This window comes from Conger conger, chromosome 7 (genome assembly GCF_963514075.1).
Source record: "Conger conger chromosome 7, fConCon1.1, whole genome shotgun sequence".
Classification (NCBI taxonomy): domain Eukaryota; kingdom Metazoa; phylum Chordata; class Actinopteri; order Anguilliformes; family Congridae; genus Conger; species Conger conger.
The window spans coordinates 48,521,317-48,537,874 of NC_083766.1; the positions used below are offsets into that span (position 1 = coordinate 48,521,317).

Genomic DNA, 16,558 nt, shown 5'->3' on the forward strand with positions numbered 1-16,558 from the left:
TCTGCTTCTTCTAAAAAGAAAAGGAAATGATCTGAAATCCCACATTGCTTTGGCAAGTCGTAGATTGGGATCAGATTATCTTGCTGTGGAGTCTAGATAGAGCCGTAGAGGAGATTATTTTTCGGTCGTGACCTCGTCTCAGACGGGCGGAGGGCAGATTGAATTTGACAGGATGCGAGCTGACGACTGTGTCCGGCGCGCTTTTCCGTTTCACCAGTAGAGCCTTCACAGGCCTAGAAACGACAGCTTTCACAATCTCCCTATCAAGTGATTTGTTTTGGGCCTGGGTAGGGCTTCATTTTGAACTATTGAAAGAAACATGTATGACACAGATGATGTCATTGGCTGAAGGAAATTTGCATGATTTAAAATCCTACTTTAAAATTCGTAAGCGTGGATGAAAGGTGTCTGCCGTTTCATCTGTCCTTAGCCATTGTTTCATAGTTATTTTATTTTATTTTTTCTTCAATGGCGCTTTTTAAAAATTCTAAATTCTTCAATTTATTTTTCTTTACTGGGACCAGCAGAGACTCTTGTGAATGCTGCATGTTAAGTTTCTTTTCTTTTTTTTAAGTTGACAAGGCGGCATTTGTGTTTGTGTCTCTTAGCAACAACTGGAAGAGGAAGCAGCGAAGCCGGTGGAGCCAGAAAAGCCAGTGTCCCCTCCCCCAGTGGAGCACAAGCACCGCAGCATCGTGCAGATCATCTACGATGAGAACCGGGTGGGTGCTGGCGCCCTGATGTGTGTCTTAAACCCTTATACTGACACATCATGGTTGCTCTTCCCCTGGGTCACACTACAACTGCACATCCCTGTGTGTCACTTATACCCTTATACTGACACAACATGGCTGCCGTTCCCCCGGTCACACCACTGCTGCACATCCCTGTGTGTCACTTATACCCTTATACTGACACATCATGGTTGCTCTTCCCCTGGGTCACACTACAACTGCACATCCCTGTGTGTCACTTATACCCTTATACTGACACAACATGGCTGCCATTCCCCCGGTCACACCACTGCTGCACATTCCTGTGTGTCACTTATATCCTTATACTGACACAACATGGCTGCCATTCCCCCTGTCACACCACTGCTGCACATCCCTGTGTGTCACTTATACCCTTATACTGACACAACATGGCTGCCATTCCCCCGGTCACACCACTGCTGCACATCCCTGTGTGTCACTTATACCCTTATACTGACACAACATGGCTGCCATTCCCCCTGTCACACCACTGCTGCACATCCCTGTGTGTCACTTATACCCTTATACTGACACAACATGGCTGCCATTCCCCCTGTCACACCACTGCTGCACATCCCTGTGTGTCACTTATACCCTTATACTGACACAACATGGCTGCCATTCCCCCTGTCACACCACTGCTGCACATCCCTGTGTGTCACTTATACCCTTATACTGACACAACATGGCTGCCATTCCCCCGGTCACACCACTGCTGCACATCCCTGTGTGTCACTTATACCCTTATACTGACACAACATGGCTGCCATTCCCCCGGTCACACCACTGCTGCACATCCCTGTGTGTCACTTATACCCTTATACTGACACAACATGGCTGCCATTCCCCCGGTCACACCACTGCTGCACATCCCTGTGTCACTTATACCCTTATACTGACACAACATGGCTGCCATTCCCCCTGTCACACCACTGCTGCACATCCCTGTGTGTCACTTATACCCTTATACTGACACAACATGGCTGCCATTCCCCCGGTCACACCACTGCTGCACATCCCTGTGTGTCACTTATACCCTTATACTGACACAACATGGCTGCCATTCCCCCTGTCACACCACTGCTGCACATCCCTGTGTGTCACTTATACCCTTATACTGACACAACATGGCTGCCATTCCCCCGGTCACACCACTGCTGCACATCCCTGTGTGTCACTTATACCCTTATACTGACACAACATGGCTGCCATTCCCCCGGTCACACCACTGCTGCACATCCCTGTGTGTCACTTATACCCTTATACTGACACAACATGGCTGCCATTCCCCCGGTCACACCACTGCTGCATGTTAAAGAAGAAAATGCATGCAGTAATTCTGTATACCATTATATGGCATTCATTAAATAGTAGTACGTGTGATTGTGCAGGTTGCAGCGCCCCCAACAAGTTGACGTGGCTTCGCTTGTTCTTCGCTAATTTGAAAGGCCCTGAGTAGCATGTTTAGAGAGAGAGAGAGAGAGAGAGAGAGAGAGAGAGAGAGAGAGAGAGAGAGAGAGAGAGAGAGAGAGAGAGAGAGAGAGAGAGAGAGAGAGAGAGAGAGAGAGAGAGAGAGAGAGAGAGAGAGAGAGAGAGAGAGAGAGAGAGAGAGAGAGAGAGAGAGAGAGAGAGAGAGAGAGAGAGAGAGAGAGAGAGAGAGAGATGGGCGTTACTGCAGTTCAGGTCTCTTTGCTTTGGCAGGCTGTCACTCAGGCAGGCACCATTTCCTGCCCGGGCGGCTCTTAACCCTTTCAGCAGGAAAGGAAGGGGAAAAATAAAACCCATTTCAGCAGCCTCGCTGTGGACTGATGCTCTCCTCCTCTGACTCCGATCAGCAGTTCACTGTGGCTCTGACCCGGCCGGCCGTCCATCACCGCAATCTTGTGACCGTTAAAAAAGCAGCGCTCCATTACATTAGATGTGTACGCTACGTGTGGTGTTTATCACCCCGTTATAATTCCAGTTTTCTATGTGACATTTTAAATTCTCAGTTTATATACGTGTGTGTGTGTGTCTGTGTCTGTGTCTGTGCATATATATATGTGTGTTTCTTTTTGACAGTTAATTTTGTGTTTTGGTAGCTGTGAATGCCTTCAGTTAATTGGAATGTGAGAGGAGAATTCACTGCCTCAGACAAACCCTTTCATTCGAAATGGCGGCAAAGTAAAGGTGCAGATTCCCCAACCAGCATTATGCTGCATGTGCCATTCACACCTCAACAAAATGAGCTGTAAACACCAGACTTTTTAGTCGTTTCTGCATAGCCATACAACTTTTTTTCCATCCACTTGCTGGGACACAATTTTAATTGAGATGTTATCGTGTACCAGTGGGCGTGTCAATCAATCAAATCTGTCAATTTTCTCATCGCCTCCATTCAATATCCTTTGATGCAGCTTCATGCATTCGTCCCGTTCCTCATTTAACGTCAGTCAAATCCACTCCCCGCCTTTCAAAAAAATCCCCATGAGATATTAGTTTGACTCGTATAAACGTCATATAGCGGAAGCTCTAACGTCCGTTTCCGTTTGTTTTCAAGAGCACATTTCATCACCCAGCAGGGAGTAATCCCAAGATATCCCACCTCTGCGTACGAACGGCTTCCCCAAAAGCAGCCATTCCCCCTGCCCTCCTGTGTGCCCTCCGTAACTCCCGCGTACGGGTGCTTTTAGAGCGGCCTGGGAAAGAGACTCTCTATTTTTCCAGAGGTCAGATGCCTGGGGAGACATTCTGCCCTGTAAAAGGCTGGAAAACATTTTCCAGAAATCTCATTTGAGACAAAACAATCCAGTGTGCATGCTGGGAAAATATTGCAGGCTATCTAATATGTGTTTGGGAGAGGGGTTTGGCAAAGCTTCACAGCCTTCATGAGGGTGTTTGGCCAAAGAGATTAAACCAACAAGGAATCACACAGCCAAAAGCACACGGTGTACAGTAGTTGTTTGATTTGTGGGTGGAAATAATGCGTTTGTTGTCACGTATAAACAACCATTATAATCGAAAATTGATTTGCTTAGTCTGCAAGCAGTGAATAATTCTATTTTGAACTATTCTGAATGTTTTTATTTTATTTCCAGAAAAAGGCAGAGGAGGCTCATAAGATATTCGAAGGGCTTGGTCCAAAAGTTGAACTGGTAAGTGTGCCATCCTGTCTGATGTGCAGCGAACGGTCGTGTCATTTCCCGCCCAGTAATATGCTTGGCAGTAATATTTCTCCCTTTCTTCTTTCAGCCGCTTTATAATCAACCATCGGATACAAAGGTTTACCATGAAAACATTAAAACGTGAGTAATTTCACAAATGTATTCACAGTACATTTTTACCTAGGAAGCTGAAGCTCAGTAGCCCATATTTAAGGGTTATTGTGTATTAAAGGCACAATAGGTAAGATTTTTGTGTTAAAATATTGTTACAAGACCATTGTAAATCCCTTCCTATCATTGAAAAAGGCTCACTGATATGTTGACTCACCCTCTGCCTGTGTTTATAGTCCTTAAATTCGGGTTCACAAAATATGCAGTTGACGGGCTGGCACTCTGTACCAAAACATCTATCGCTGTACAATAATTCAAGCTTATTGGTTGAAAATTGGTCCTAATTGCCACAGCCAATGGCTTTTCAACTTCAGCCCGTTCAAAGAGAAGGGGTGGGATAAACAGTGTTGTGGTTTGAGCATATTTGTTGCTGCAGTTCCTCTCTTGACCGTTAGAAGTTCGAAATTACCTATTGTACCTTTAAATTAGAATAGAATATGTATTGTTTAAAAGTTGTTCTTTAGGGCTTTACCCAGATAACTAAACGGGGACTAACCCAAAATATGTCATTTGTATAGCCTTTTACTTAAAACTGTTACAAAGACTCTTTTACACAGTGAAAAACTTCCCAGTGGGGAGGAAAAACCATGAATATGAGCCTGTTGTAGAGCTGTTTATAAGATTTCTAATATTTTCTTAGGATAGTGTTTACTGTCAAATAAGGCCCTCTCATGTTTAGCTTTATAATTCTAGCCAGTCGCCTTGTGATGTACATATGGAGGTTTTACATTTATTTGGTTTCACTTTGGTGTGATAGTGATATTAATTTCCTGCAATTCTGTTAATTCTCCTCAAACACAGAGTGCAAATGCATTTCTCAAATCAATTGATTAATTCATTCCTTCTCATTGCAAAGTGGCTTACATAAAATACTCCTACTATTTTAAATTAGAAAAAAGAAATGCTAGACAAGATCCGGCATATTTGTATGATGCGGAAACTTAAAAAAAAAAAAAAAAGTGGAATGCACTGCAGAATTTGCCATCATTTTGCATTAGCTACACAAAAACGAACTAGAGAAGGGAGGGTAAGGTAGGTAAAGGACATGCTGTCTGAGGCAGGGCACTTATCTTGTCTAACCATGAGAAACTGCACCTTTATCAGTGTCGCTGAACTGTGAGAATCCATTGACCTAACTGAACAGGGTAAGGTAATGCATGTTCAACAAATACATTTAAAAAAGCACCTCTTAACCCTTAACTGTCTTCAGACAGTCGTCTGTTGTGCTCACCTGCAGATGATAACTATTTGCTGGAAGTCTCATTTTCAACTGTACTTTCTGGAACGGTTCTGGGCAGGAAATATTATATTACATGGATTTAGTTTATCTTGCACTGTGTGACTTAGCAAAATGGAGAACATGAGCATTACAGTAACAAATACAAAAGTGTGGTATCATTAGGACGGCTAATTTAACGTACATGAGATGAGATTTCGCATTGCACTTGGGGTCTCCAGACTTGCCACAGAGAAGGTACCGTAACAGGGACCATCCATTCAAATAGCTATTTTATGTTTTATCGCCTTCAAAAATTTGTGAACACAGAAGCTTAGTTGGTGAATAAAGCTTTGAGTTTGTATTAAATAATTTGAGTTGGAAAATAATTCAGACAAATCTAGCCTCATAACCTCTGCTCTGAGCCTTTTCTTGATTTGGGTTTTTTTAAATATTTTTTTTATGTATCCAAAAAAGAAACTGCTGATTTTTCATGATTACTATTAATTTTTCATCAAGGACAGTGCATTAAAGCATTTCAACCTGAAACTGCAAGTTCTGTTGTGCGAGTCTGATTAGTGAATGGTCAGGCTTTAGTACACATGCAGTTCTTCTATGATTGCAGAATGAATGTATTGGTATTAGCCACAAAAAACAGATCTAATTTTATTCCATTCATTACAAGAGTCTAATTTTAATGTTACAGGTAGTGCAATTACCCTTAATCCATCATTATACATTTTGTATACATGTATTCTATTCAAGTACTTACCTCATCAGTGATCTAGACTAAAACTGCATGTCTGTTTGGAATTGTTTTTCTTCTCGTTGATTAGAAAGTTCTTTCCATAGTATTCCTTTCCCTACCCAATTGCATTGCCTGTGTCCTTTAAGGCTTAAACATAGACTGTTCATCAGTTTCTTTACTCAAGCTAAACTGTAATGTCTAAAGTTCCCACATTCCGGACAGTTCTGGCTTCCAAGCAGGCCAGAGGAAATGGCAGTATGAGCCCGGGGAAGCTGGAGCCATGCCCATTCTGGAATGGTAGTTTATTTTTTATTTTTTAATTACGGCAATAATCGCGTTGCATCCATGAAACTATGTATGATTGACGCGACCTTGGACTGCATAAAAAGATGAGATGTTACACATGAGGTACCCTCAATAACTGCACGAAAGGAGCGCAGTGAAGAACAGGATATGTTTTTTAAAAGAGGAACAGCCTGTCCTCTTTTCTATCAATTGCTTCATTCCTGGCCCAGCTAGGGTAATGCTCAGCTCAGCTTCACCTTCGAAAAAGTTTGGAAGGAACGGTGACAGTTCTAGCAGTGCATTTCAAATTAGTTCTTAAAATAGGATTAACAAAGAGCATCAGCTTCCTGGGGTATACATTTTACATAGTGATTATTATAAACTTGGTTATTGCTGCAGTGATGAAAAGGTAATGTCTTAAGTGTCAACAGACGTGAAAGCTTACATTAAAACAATACTTTTTATCCAATTTCAGGAACCAAGTAATGCGAAAGAAGCTCATTCTTTTCTTCAAGAGGAGAAACCATGCTCGTAAACAACGGGTAAGCATGTCCGTTTGCGGAAACATTTAGTTCTTCCAGTGGTTGTGACAAGTTGACTTGTTTGTATTTAGGGGCATTCTTCGAATTGAGCATATCGTATAGACACTTGTGCAACCATGTATGCACACGGACAATCACTATATTGACGTTGCTCTCTTGCCATTTCTGGAAACCTGTTAATGAAAAATACTGGCTGTTGACCAGGTTGCCTCCCCTCGACTATACTTTTTCTATGTGTGGCTGGTTATTTAGCTGAGTTGATCTTTGTGTTTAGCTGCTGCTCACAAGGTCACTGTAAAGGTGTACTGGAAAGGAGGGGCCATTTTTATTTGTTTACACCTACACAGACTGGCGTCACTTTCCCGTGCGATTACCTGTAGACCAAGCTGAGCAATGGAAGGCATTATGGTAAGGCAGCTGGTTAGAAGGTGCATATGCAGATGGGGAGAACATATTGGGCCAGGGAATGTGTCTTTATGGACTGTGTGTCATTGGTGGCATTGGGCCTTCTTGATTGAGAAAGCTAATTGAGAGAGGTTTCATATTCTGCAGCCCACATGATATGGGGGTTTATGGGATATCTGCAGCCCCTGTGCATAATTGATGCTCATGCTTTAAAAAAAGAAAAGTGCATCTGCCACACGTGCTGCCATCTTAAATGTTTTTATATTGTTGTGAGGTCCGTAAAGGTTAGGTTTTGGTGAATGTGACCTTGATTTGGGGACCATTAAAAAAATATATAATTTAGAATGCGGTGAATGTGATCTATCATTGGCTGCATCTAGAGAGAGGCAGACCGTTGGATTGCACAATGGCAGGGTACACATGGCCACCTGCCCGGGGAAAGGTGAATCGTTCAGCTGAGTCTGACTGGTTTGTGGAAACAAGGCTTTATTGTCCCCTCTGTGCCTGTCTGAGAGGAGTTTAACTCTTGTGCTACACTTATTTTCATTCATTACATTTAACTTCTTTTATCTATTAATCTGCAACTTTCCACAGAATCCTGTCAAAGCGCAGTTTCACACACGTGTACAGTAATGCACACACACACACACACACACACACACACACACACACACACACACACACACACACACACAAACGCTGTCTCTAACTCTCTCTCTCACACACACACACACACACACACACACACACACACACACACACACACACAAACGCTGTCTTTCTAACTTGATAATTGCCTCTTTTTGCAATAATGTCCACAATTATTTGAGGCTACTCACAGTTTATGCTTTGCTTATTTTTATAGGCCTGTAGGACTGCTTTTATTGTTTTCTAGTAAGCCAGTTGCTTTTGATGTGTTTATTCTAGTCAATATATGTGTAGCACCTTTTTTTTGGTGGTTGTGTTTATTATCCGTCTTTTTCACAGCTGCCTGAGAGGTGGGATACTCAGCTCTCAGCCTGTGGTTATATTTAGAATATGGGGGAGGGAATGGGGAAGTGTGTATACCGGTGTGTGTGTGTGTGTGTGTGTGTGTGTGTGTGTGTGTGTGTGTGTGTGTGTGTGTGTGTGTGTGTGTGTGTGTGTGTGTGTGTGTGTGTGTGTGTGTGTGTGTGTGTGTGTGTGTGTGTGTGTGTGTGTGTGTGTGTGGATCTGTCTGTGTGTGGGTCTGGGTCTGTGTGTCTGTGTGCCTGTGCGTGTGTATGCACGCGGGTCAGGTATTTGGTGGGGGTCTGTGGTCACTGAAACGCTAGATGACTGACATTGCGTGCTCTGCGAGCAGGAGCAGAATATCTGCCAGCGCTACGACCAGCTGATGGAGGCCTGGGAGAAGAAGGTGGAGCGCATGGAGAACAACCCGCGCCGCAAGGCCAAGGAGAGCCGCACCCGCGAGTACTACGAGCGCCAGTTCCCCGAAATCCGCAAGCAGCGCGAGCAGCAGGAGCGCTTCCAGAGGTCAGCCTGGCCAACAACATGAGCGCAGCCCAAATCCAGCCCGGCAGCCTCTTAAATAATAAATCTGTTTTTAGTGTCAATAGGAATAGCACCTTATAGGAAAAGGGTAGAAAGTAAAAATATGGTGATATAAATCGATGATAAATAGGTAAAAGCGGGCCAATTTAAATTCTTAACCCTTTCAGTCCCGAGCCCAATATGAACCGGCTCCACCAAAATCCTGAGGGGGTGTTTGCTTTGGTTGAGAACTGAGAATGTTGTGAAAATTTAGTAGGGTTTTAATATGGGCTCAAAACAATAGTATAGCAGTCATTTTGATTGGTTACAAAGCTATAAGGTCGGCCAATTTAACAGTAGTTAAGCTTGAGTGCAATATGGCACCCAAAGGGTTAACCTTAACGCAACCTTTCGGGCAACATCGACGCCCATGGAACACAGCCCCAGGCTTGTGTGCAGCAGCAGTGCGGTTTGAACAAGGCCATGTGCTCTCTGGGTCACACTCTGTGAATATTCCTGGTATTGCAGCTGAGGGTTTCCTCGAAGTCCAAAATCAGCCTGCAGGTGGGGCTGGGTTTAGAAAACTGGCCAGACAGCACTAGCGGAAGAGCACCCGGAAAAACAGAGTTTGAATTCTCAAAGATATCCCTGAACAGTTCTCCAGAACTCCATTGATTTGAATCCATGCAAGGCAAAATAATGCAGTTTATTCAGATTGCGGGTATGTCGAATAAGTTATGTTAATGTAGATCTGTTTTGGTTGGTGTGTGGTATCAGCTCGTAGGGAAAAACAGCGAGAGAATCGGAACAAAATGGCAGGATTTTAGACATGCTAGGCAACTGGACACCTAAGAGAAGCACAGTCCATGGAAGTGGCTGTATTTGTTTCTTGTAATCACCTACTGTTTAACGGCTTTCATAATTTGGCACAAATTGTGACCTTGAGATGATCCTGATTTGGAACGTAGGCTATGGAGGAGTGAGTTCCAGGTTTGGCTACGTGCAGGAAGAACAAATTTGGCCGACCTACCGGTTTCCCATCGTTTGCGAAATACGAAATTCCTCAGGAAAGCGCAATTCTTTGTTTGGGGCCATTTCAGCGGGTAAGGGACACAGATAGGCAACAGAACAGAGGGTTGGTCGTTCAGTTAGACGGCTAAAGATTCGGTGCTTGTGTACCTTGGGACGGTTTCCCCATTACGGCAGGAAGGGAAGACTGAAGAGGGCGATTTTTCGGTGAGTTCTTATCGTTGTACATGAGTATGACGCATAGCCATGGCCCTTTCTCACTTGCATATTTAATGTGGTTACTTTGATATATTTGTTTACTGTGGAATAGTCCATTCAGCAGTTTGGAAGGATACACAGTCATAGCTGCCAAATTGGTTTCTGAGGGTGCTGGAAAAAGAAATTAAGGATAAGATATGAGGATAAGGATAACTTTTTTTGGAGTCCCATCTTCAGATGACCCATTTCACAGAAAAGGAGGGAATTGTTTTTGCGTTGGCTGATTGACCAGTCTTTCCAAAGCTTGGCTTCTATTTTGATGTTATTTTCTAACATTAATGGGAGTATGCCCAAGATTTTCATGTGCAGTTCATTATAAATTGTGGGATACGATTTCAGATGATTATTGTTTTTCCTTCCCAGGGTTGGCCAACGGGGCACTGGCCTCTCGGCGACTATAGCGCGCAGCGAGCATGAGATCTCCGAAATCATCGACGGCCTCTCCGAACAGGAGGTGAGCGTTTCCTGGGTATCCCTTCCATTTAATTTCACAAATGCACTTTTCTGGATCTTTATTGTTGGTGAATAACATATAACAATAACTCGAATGTTCTTTGAGGAAGTCTAAATGTCTTACTAGGCAATATTAGTCACATGCAGAATTCTACCTAGCTACAATAAAACATTTTTTGTAGTTGCATCAGGTGTGATAACGTCAGCAATTTCAGCTTCAGTGCACTTTCATATTCTTTGTACCATTGCGTGTAGCCAGGCAAGAATTGCTAAAGCTATTAGGATCTAAAAATAGACTAATAGATAAAGGTATGTAGCATCTAATTTGTATCATGGCTATGCCCTCTAATTAAACCTTCAGTAAGACGTTGCTTGCACTACAAGAAACCGAGACCAGACCTGTGGCATCTCGGTTTTTCATCATTGGTTACCAGGTGGTATCACTTTTGCCCAGAATTGGTCTGATCGCGATTATCGCTTTCTGTCAATCGGGCTGCACTTGCCCCCAGCAATTTCAGAGGTTGTGCCAGTTGAATTAATTAGGTTAATATCTATTTTAGAACAATGAGAAGCAGATGCGTCAGCTGTCCGTCATCCCGCCCATGATGTACGACTCGGAGCAGCGGAGGGTGAAGTTCATCAACATGAACGGGCTGATGGACGACCCCATGAAGGTGTACAAGGCCCGGCAGTTCATGAACGTGTGGACCGAGCACGAGAAGGAGATTTTCAAGGAGAAGTGAGTGTTTTTTTTTGGAGGGGTGGGGGGTAAATAAAGTGGGGGTAGGTGATTAGGATTTTGAAGTTTATTCGCGAGTCGGTCTGACAAATGTCTCTGGGAACGGTATGAGGAGATTTGGATTCCGCTTCAAATGAAGTGCCTAATTTCTATCAACCGCACTCATTAAGAGAGCGTGTCGAAAAGGGACTTTGTGAAATCTTGTTTGAAAGGGCCTCGATTCAACTTCAAAGGGGACTGGAATATAAAGCCATCTCGGCAGAAGATCTACAGTCTGAAGAGCACTTTGAAGAGTTGGAATTATTTATGAACCGTACCGTCACACTCACTGTTGTAGATGTACTGATGAGCCTGCCCTGACGTGCACTCGGCAGAAAGCTTTGTTCAACAAAGTAGCATGTTTTTTTTTTGTTTTTTTCCCCGCTGCTATGTGTGGTACCATTAGAATACGGATTTTCTCACTCATGTCTCTTGGTCTAACGGAAACCAACATAAAGGGTAGCCACTGGTAGGCGTACAGTGCACACGCGTACATTGCAGTTTTCTGTACATGCGTGCAGGTGGGAGGAATAATGGCTAATGAATTCTGAGATTTCAAAAGGAAATGTATGTGTACAGAGTGGGGACATTTTAAACATATGGACATATTTCAAAGTATGCTGCCATCTGAATTTGAATGTTGAACTTGTCTTGTCTTTAGTCACATGAAGTTGGACAGGGAGTCCTCTGCTCCAGCCATCCAAGTGTACCGCACCTTTGTCTGCATAGAAAGAGCAGTTGCTGGGTTTAAATCTGTGGTTGCTCCAAGCTGAAGTGAATGTGTGATCCCAGCCCTAGAACTGCCATAGATAGTTTTGCACTACTTCTCGCTTTGCAATACCACCTGAACATGAACACCTGACATTATGTACTTTCATTGAAGGCATTATGTTTTTTTGTAATAAATTGGAAATGGTTACAAAATTATCCATATTTGAAAAGCAGTCTTTAAAAATTGTGGTGTGAAATGTTTCTACAATTAAAGGAGATATTAAATATATATTATCACTTCAATATGCAGTTCCATTTCAAAATGTTGCATCGCTAAATTTGTGATTGCGGCCCCATTTGACAAAGTTAATGATACTAGCGCCACCAGTTGAGAAAGTTTGTCTGCACCCTGCATATTGGGAGGAAAAAGAAACATTTGAAAAGCAACCGCTTTCCAAAATGTTCCCTCTGCTCTTCTGCAGTTTGGAATGTAAAATTGAAACTCTTGGTGCAACTCTAAAAATATGCAGTTACTTCTATTGCAGTGTGCTGCATCATGATTTACAAACATGGGGGCTCTTTTGGGAATTCTGGGATATTGTGAAGGATGTCAGCCCTTTTGAGAAATGACAGAAAATCCATCTCCTTGCGTTTTTTTCTCTCTGTGCGAGTGCACCATGTTCCTTAAGATGAATGTTTTTCTGCTTTCTTTTCGCAGGTTTGTACAGCATCCAAAGAACTTTGGCCTCATCGCCTCCCACTTAGAAAGAAAGGTGAGTCAGATTTGCTGATCATTTTATTACACTGCACTTTGTGTTTCCTTTAATACTTTTTTAATGCTTCTGTATCCTTTAATGTTTTTTTGTTTTTCTTTAACTGTGAGCACTTTGTGTTGTACTATGATGTATGAAATGTGCTACATAAATAAAGGATGCTTGATTGATTGATTGATAGGTGCATCCTGCCACATTATGAAGGGCCCAAGTGAAAAAAGCAATATAATAAGCATACTTGATATGAACTTAAGTTTTAAGTATTCTTTTTTTCCAAGGTTTATTCTTATTCTGTATCAATCTTTGATGTAGCACATTTCATGCACCATAGTAACATAAAGTGCTTGATGGTAAATTAAAAGAACAAATACATTAAAGGATACAAGAGCATTAAAATCTATTTTAAAAATGCAAGTGAAATAAAGTAACAAAGTTTGAACATAAAAAAAAAAAAAAGTTGATTAATATGATAATGTTATCTACCTATAGTAATGACTGGGCATTCCACTATGTGGAAGAATAAGGAAAATATGAAAGGGAATATGAAAATAAATAGCATCTCCTAGCCTACGTGCTCTACATTCGGAAGTGACTGTAGTCTGCAAAATTCTTCTGGTGGAAGCTCTTCACAAAGGACTCCATGATTTATTAATTCTCTTCCTCTTCCCTTCTGCAAGGATGCAGCGGGAGGGCCAAGTTGAATCTGAATGGAGTAATACGTTTAGACGTTTCTGACCTCGTCTCCCCCCCTCTTTCCTCTCAGTGCGTCTCGGACTGCGTCTTGTATTACTACTTGACAAAGAAGAATCAAAACTACAAGACTCTCGTGAGACGCTATGGCAGACGGCGAGGGAGAAACCAGGTGAGTTTAGGCGGTTTATGGCAGTAGGAAAGGGTCTTATTTCCCCGTGGCTCTATGGTGCTTCTCTTCCTTTGTGGTGTTTAGTGTCATAGCGAAGGAGAACACGGCTGGATTTACTTTTCACATTCTATTTCCAGTATGTGTGGGGAGGGGGGGGGGGGCTGTAAGGAGTACCATTAAACAGTTTACTCTATAAAACAGATAGTAGAGAACTACGACAAATGACATAACCTTACATTACATACATTACATGTTATTTGGCTGACGCTGTTATCCAAAGTGACTCGCAGTTGATTAGGCTAAGCAGGAGACAATCCCCCTGGAGCAATGCAGGGTTAAGGGCCTAGCTCAAGGCCCCAACAGCTGTGTGGATATTTACATGGCTACACTGGGGATCAAACCACCGTCCTTGCGGGTCCCAGCCTGTAGCGCAAGTCATGTACCTTAGCCACTATGCTACAGGCTGTCTACAGAAATGCCAACATGGCGTCAGGCACAATGTAGTAGTAAACACAGCGCTGTGTCAAAGCTTCCTGTTTGGTTAGCTGGAGCGCTAACACTGCCGTGTTGCGTTGCCGTAGTCTTGGAGGCCCTCTAGTGTACGGAGCGAACGCCTGTGTGTTTGAGAGCTGCACGGCTCTGGAAGCGTGGGGGGGGGGTGGGCGGGGAAGTGGGGTCCTCGGGTCTCCGTAAATAAGAAACAGGCCAGAGTCGGGACTGATTTACGGACAACTGGAAAAGCAGCGCCGCAGAAGTTCTAGGAACCTTTTCATCTGGTTGCCACGCTCTTGGACTCGGCCCCTGCTGCGCTCCGCTCCACTCCCCGCCAGCAGAGCTTCTCAGGCTCTCCCAGAATCCCCTGGGCCCCACGTGCGTGCTGCGCGTAGGCCAGTTATGCCCAAAGGCCGCCGCGGGCCTTTTCCTTGCACGATCCTCCGCCGGCTGTGGCTGGGTTCCAGGTCTGGCTCAGCGCTCAGGCTGGGAGCCTGGAGATCTACCGTCCTGTAGGTTGTCGCTCCAACCCTAAAAAGCACACCTCAGCCATCAGTAACAAGGGCGTGGCTGCCCAACCCTGTTCCTGGTGATCTGCCATCCTGTTGTGCATTGTCAGGATTGGAGTGAAAACATACAGGTCTCCAGGAACAGGGTTGGGCAGCCCAGGTCAAAACGGTCTAAAATCTTAAAATCTGGACCTTGATTCCAAATCAGGCCCTAATTTCCTTTTCTCCCTGGTAAGCTAAACAATTAGTGCTACTGATTGGCCAGACTCTTCACACCTGACTCCCAGGTAGTGGGAGGGTGGAAAACCAGCAGTACTGAACCCTCCAGCATCATGATTTTGATGATCCCTACTCTAAATGAACAGTGGTGAGAGTCATGAGCAACAGGTCTGGTTCCATGCATTTCTGCAGGTTTTGGTGTGTAATGCTCTTGCTGTCAGAGACTGTCATGCATCCTCCCTGCCTCCAGGGGTGCCCTGGAATTGGGCTGGAGGTGGGCACCAATACCCAGCATGGCCAATGGGAGCCGAGAAATACGCACAGTCTTAGCTGTGACGATGTGAAATGAGGAATCGATGCATTTCCATTGGACTCATTTGGGCCCACTCCTGAAAGTGAAGCAGTTATCAGAATATTTTGTTTCATAAATGAGGAACAAAGATTTTTGTGTTAAAACATTCTTACAAAGACCATTGTAAATCCCTTCCTATCATTGAAAAAGGCTCACTGACATGTTTACTCTCTGCCTGTGTTCATAGTCCTTCAGACATAGGTTTCCAAAATATACAGTTGACGGCCCGACACTCTGTACCAAAACATTGTATCGCTGCACAATAATTAAAGCTCATTGGTTGAAAATTGGTTAAAATTGCCACAGCCAATGGCATGGTGGGGTTTCAACGTCCGCGCCTTCTCAAGGAAGGAGGATAAACAGTGTTGTGGTTTGAGCGTGTTTGTTGCTGCGATTCCTCTCTTGACCGCTAGAAGTCCGAAAGTACCTATTGTACCGTTTATTTTCATTACTGCCACTGTTATTATTCCCGGAAATCTTGTTATGTGCGATGCTTCAGTGGCAGTGTGAGAATTACTGAGCTCTGTGGTAATTGGCTAGCTGTATTTACTTAACTTGTGCTACAGTCTGCAGATGGAGCCCCCTGCTATAGACCCATGATGCAGTTCACTGGTGTCCAGGGGCCCATGTACACCCTCGTGGGAACGTGGAGACCTCATTCATCATAGTATTAATGCAACTAATCAGGGCTGCGTAACTCTGAAACCCATGGTTTCCCCCCCGAGACCACATTTTAAGTGCGTTTTCGAATCGGCGTGTTATTGTCGGACGGTAAACAGGAAGTGGGATTTCATTCTTGCCAGATGAACTGGAAGAATTTGAATATGGTGGCTGGGAATGAGCAGTGGGTAGGGGTGCGTGCGTCTGCATGTTGCACTGCGCTTAATACGCCAAAGAAAGCAAGTTTGTCTGCCGTGTGTCCAGCAGGAAAGCACCCAATTATTCACATTGTTCATTGCAGCATTAAATAAATTATTTAAGGGTTTTCCATTTCCAAATGTATTGCCTTATCAACATTCCCTTTTTCATTTGGAACAGCAGGCCTCCCTGTATTCAGGTCCACAGCCTGGCGTTGCTTGAGTGGGTTAATCATCTGACTTGCTGCCCCCTACTTTGTCCGTCCAGCACTGGTCTGACTTCTGCCGCACGGCTGTGTGACCGTACCTTTCCACCGGACCTTTCTGTAGATGTAGCGTTAGCTCGGACTGCGACAGCGTTCCTGATTTGCCAGTTTTTTTTTTCCCACAGCAGAATTTTTATTACGACCCTTTCCGTTGTAACCTTGGGGCTTTTCCTCTGCGGTGGCTGAAGGCTTATCTCCGGCAGGGCTGTCGCCGGACCGCCC

At 43.8% G+C, this 16,558-nt stretch overlaps 1 protein-coding gene across 9 annotated transcripts in view; it reads left to right on the forward strand.

The window, feature by feature from the left end:
• Positions 1-16,558, forward strand: part of ncor1 (nuclear receptor corepressor 1) — an 87,819-nt gene that overhangs the window by 18,231 nt on the left and 53,030 nt on the right. For 8 of the 9 annotated variants that reach the window (XM_061248282.1, XM_061248283.1, XM_061248281.1 and 5 more), the window contains exons 6-14: positions 609-722; positions 3,833-3,889; positions 3,987-4,039; positions 6,794-6,860; positions 8,608-8,780; positions 10,428-10,518; positions 11,078-11,256; positions 12,725-12,779; positions 13,543-13,641. In XM_061248282.1, coding sequence (XP_061104266.1) covers positions 609-722; positions 3,833-3,889; positions 3,987-4,039; positions 6,794-6,860; positions 8,608-8,780; positions 10,428-10,518; positions 11,078-11,256; positions 12,725-12,779; positions 13,543-13,641 — 888 coding nt within the window. Of the gene's footprint in view, positions 1-608; positions 723-3,832; positions 3,890-3,986; positions 4,040-6,793; positions 6,861-8,607; positions 8,781-9,882; positions 10,014-10,427; positions 10,519-11,077; positions 11,257-12,724; positions 12,780-13,542; positions 13,642-16,558 lie in introns of those variants that run through there. The other variant, XM_061248289.1, reaches the window with a different exon arrangement.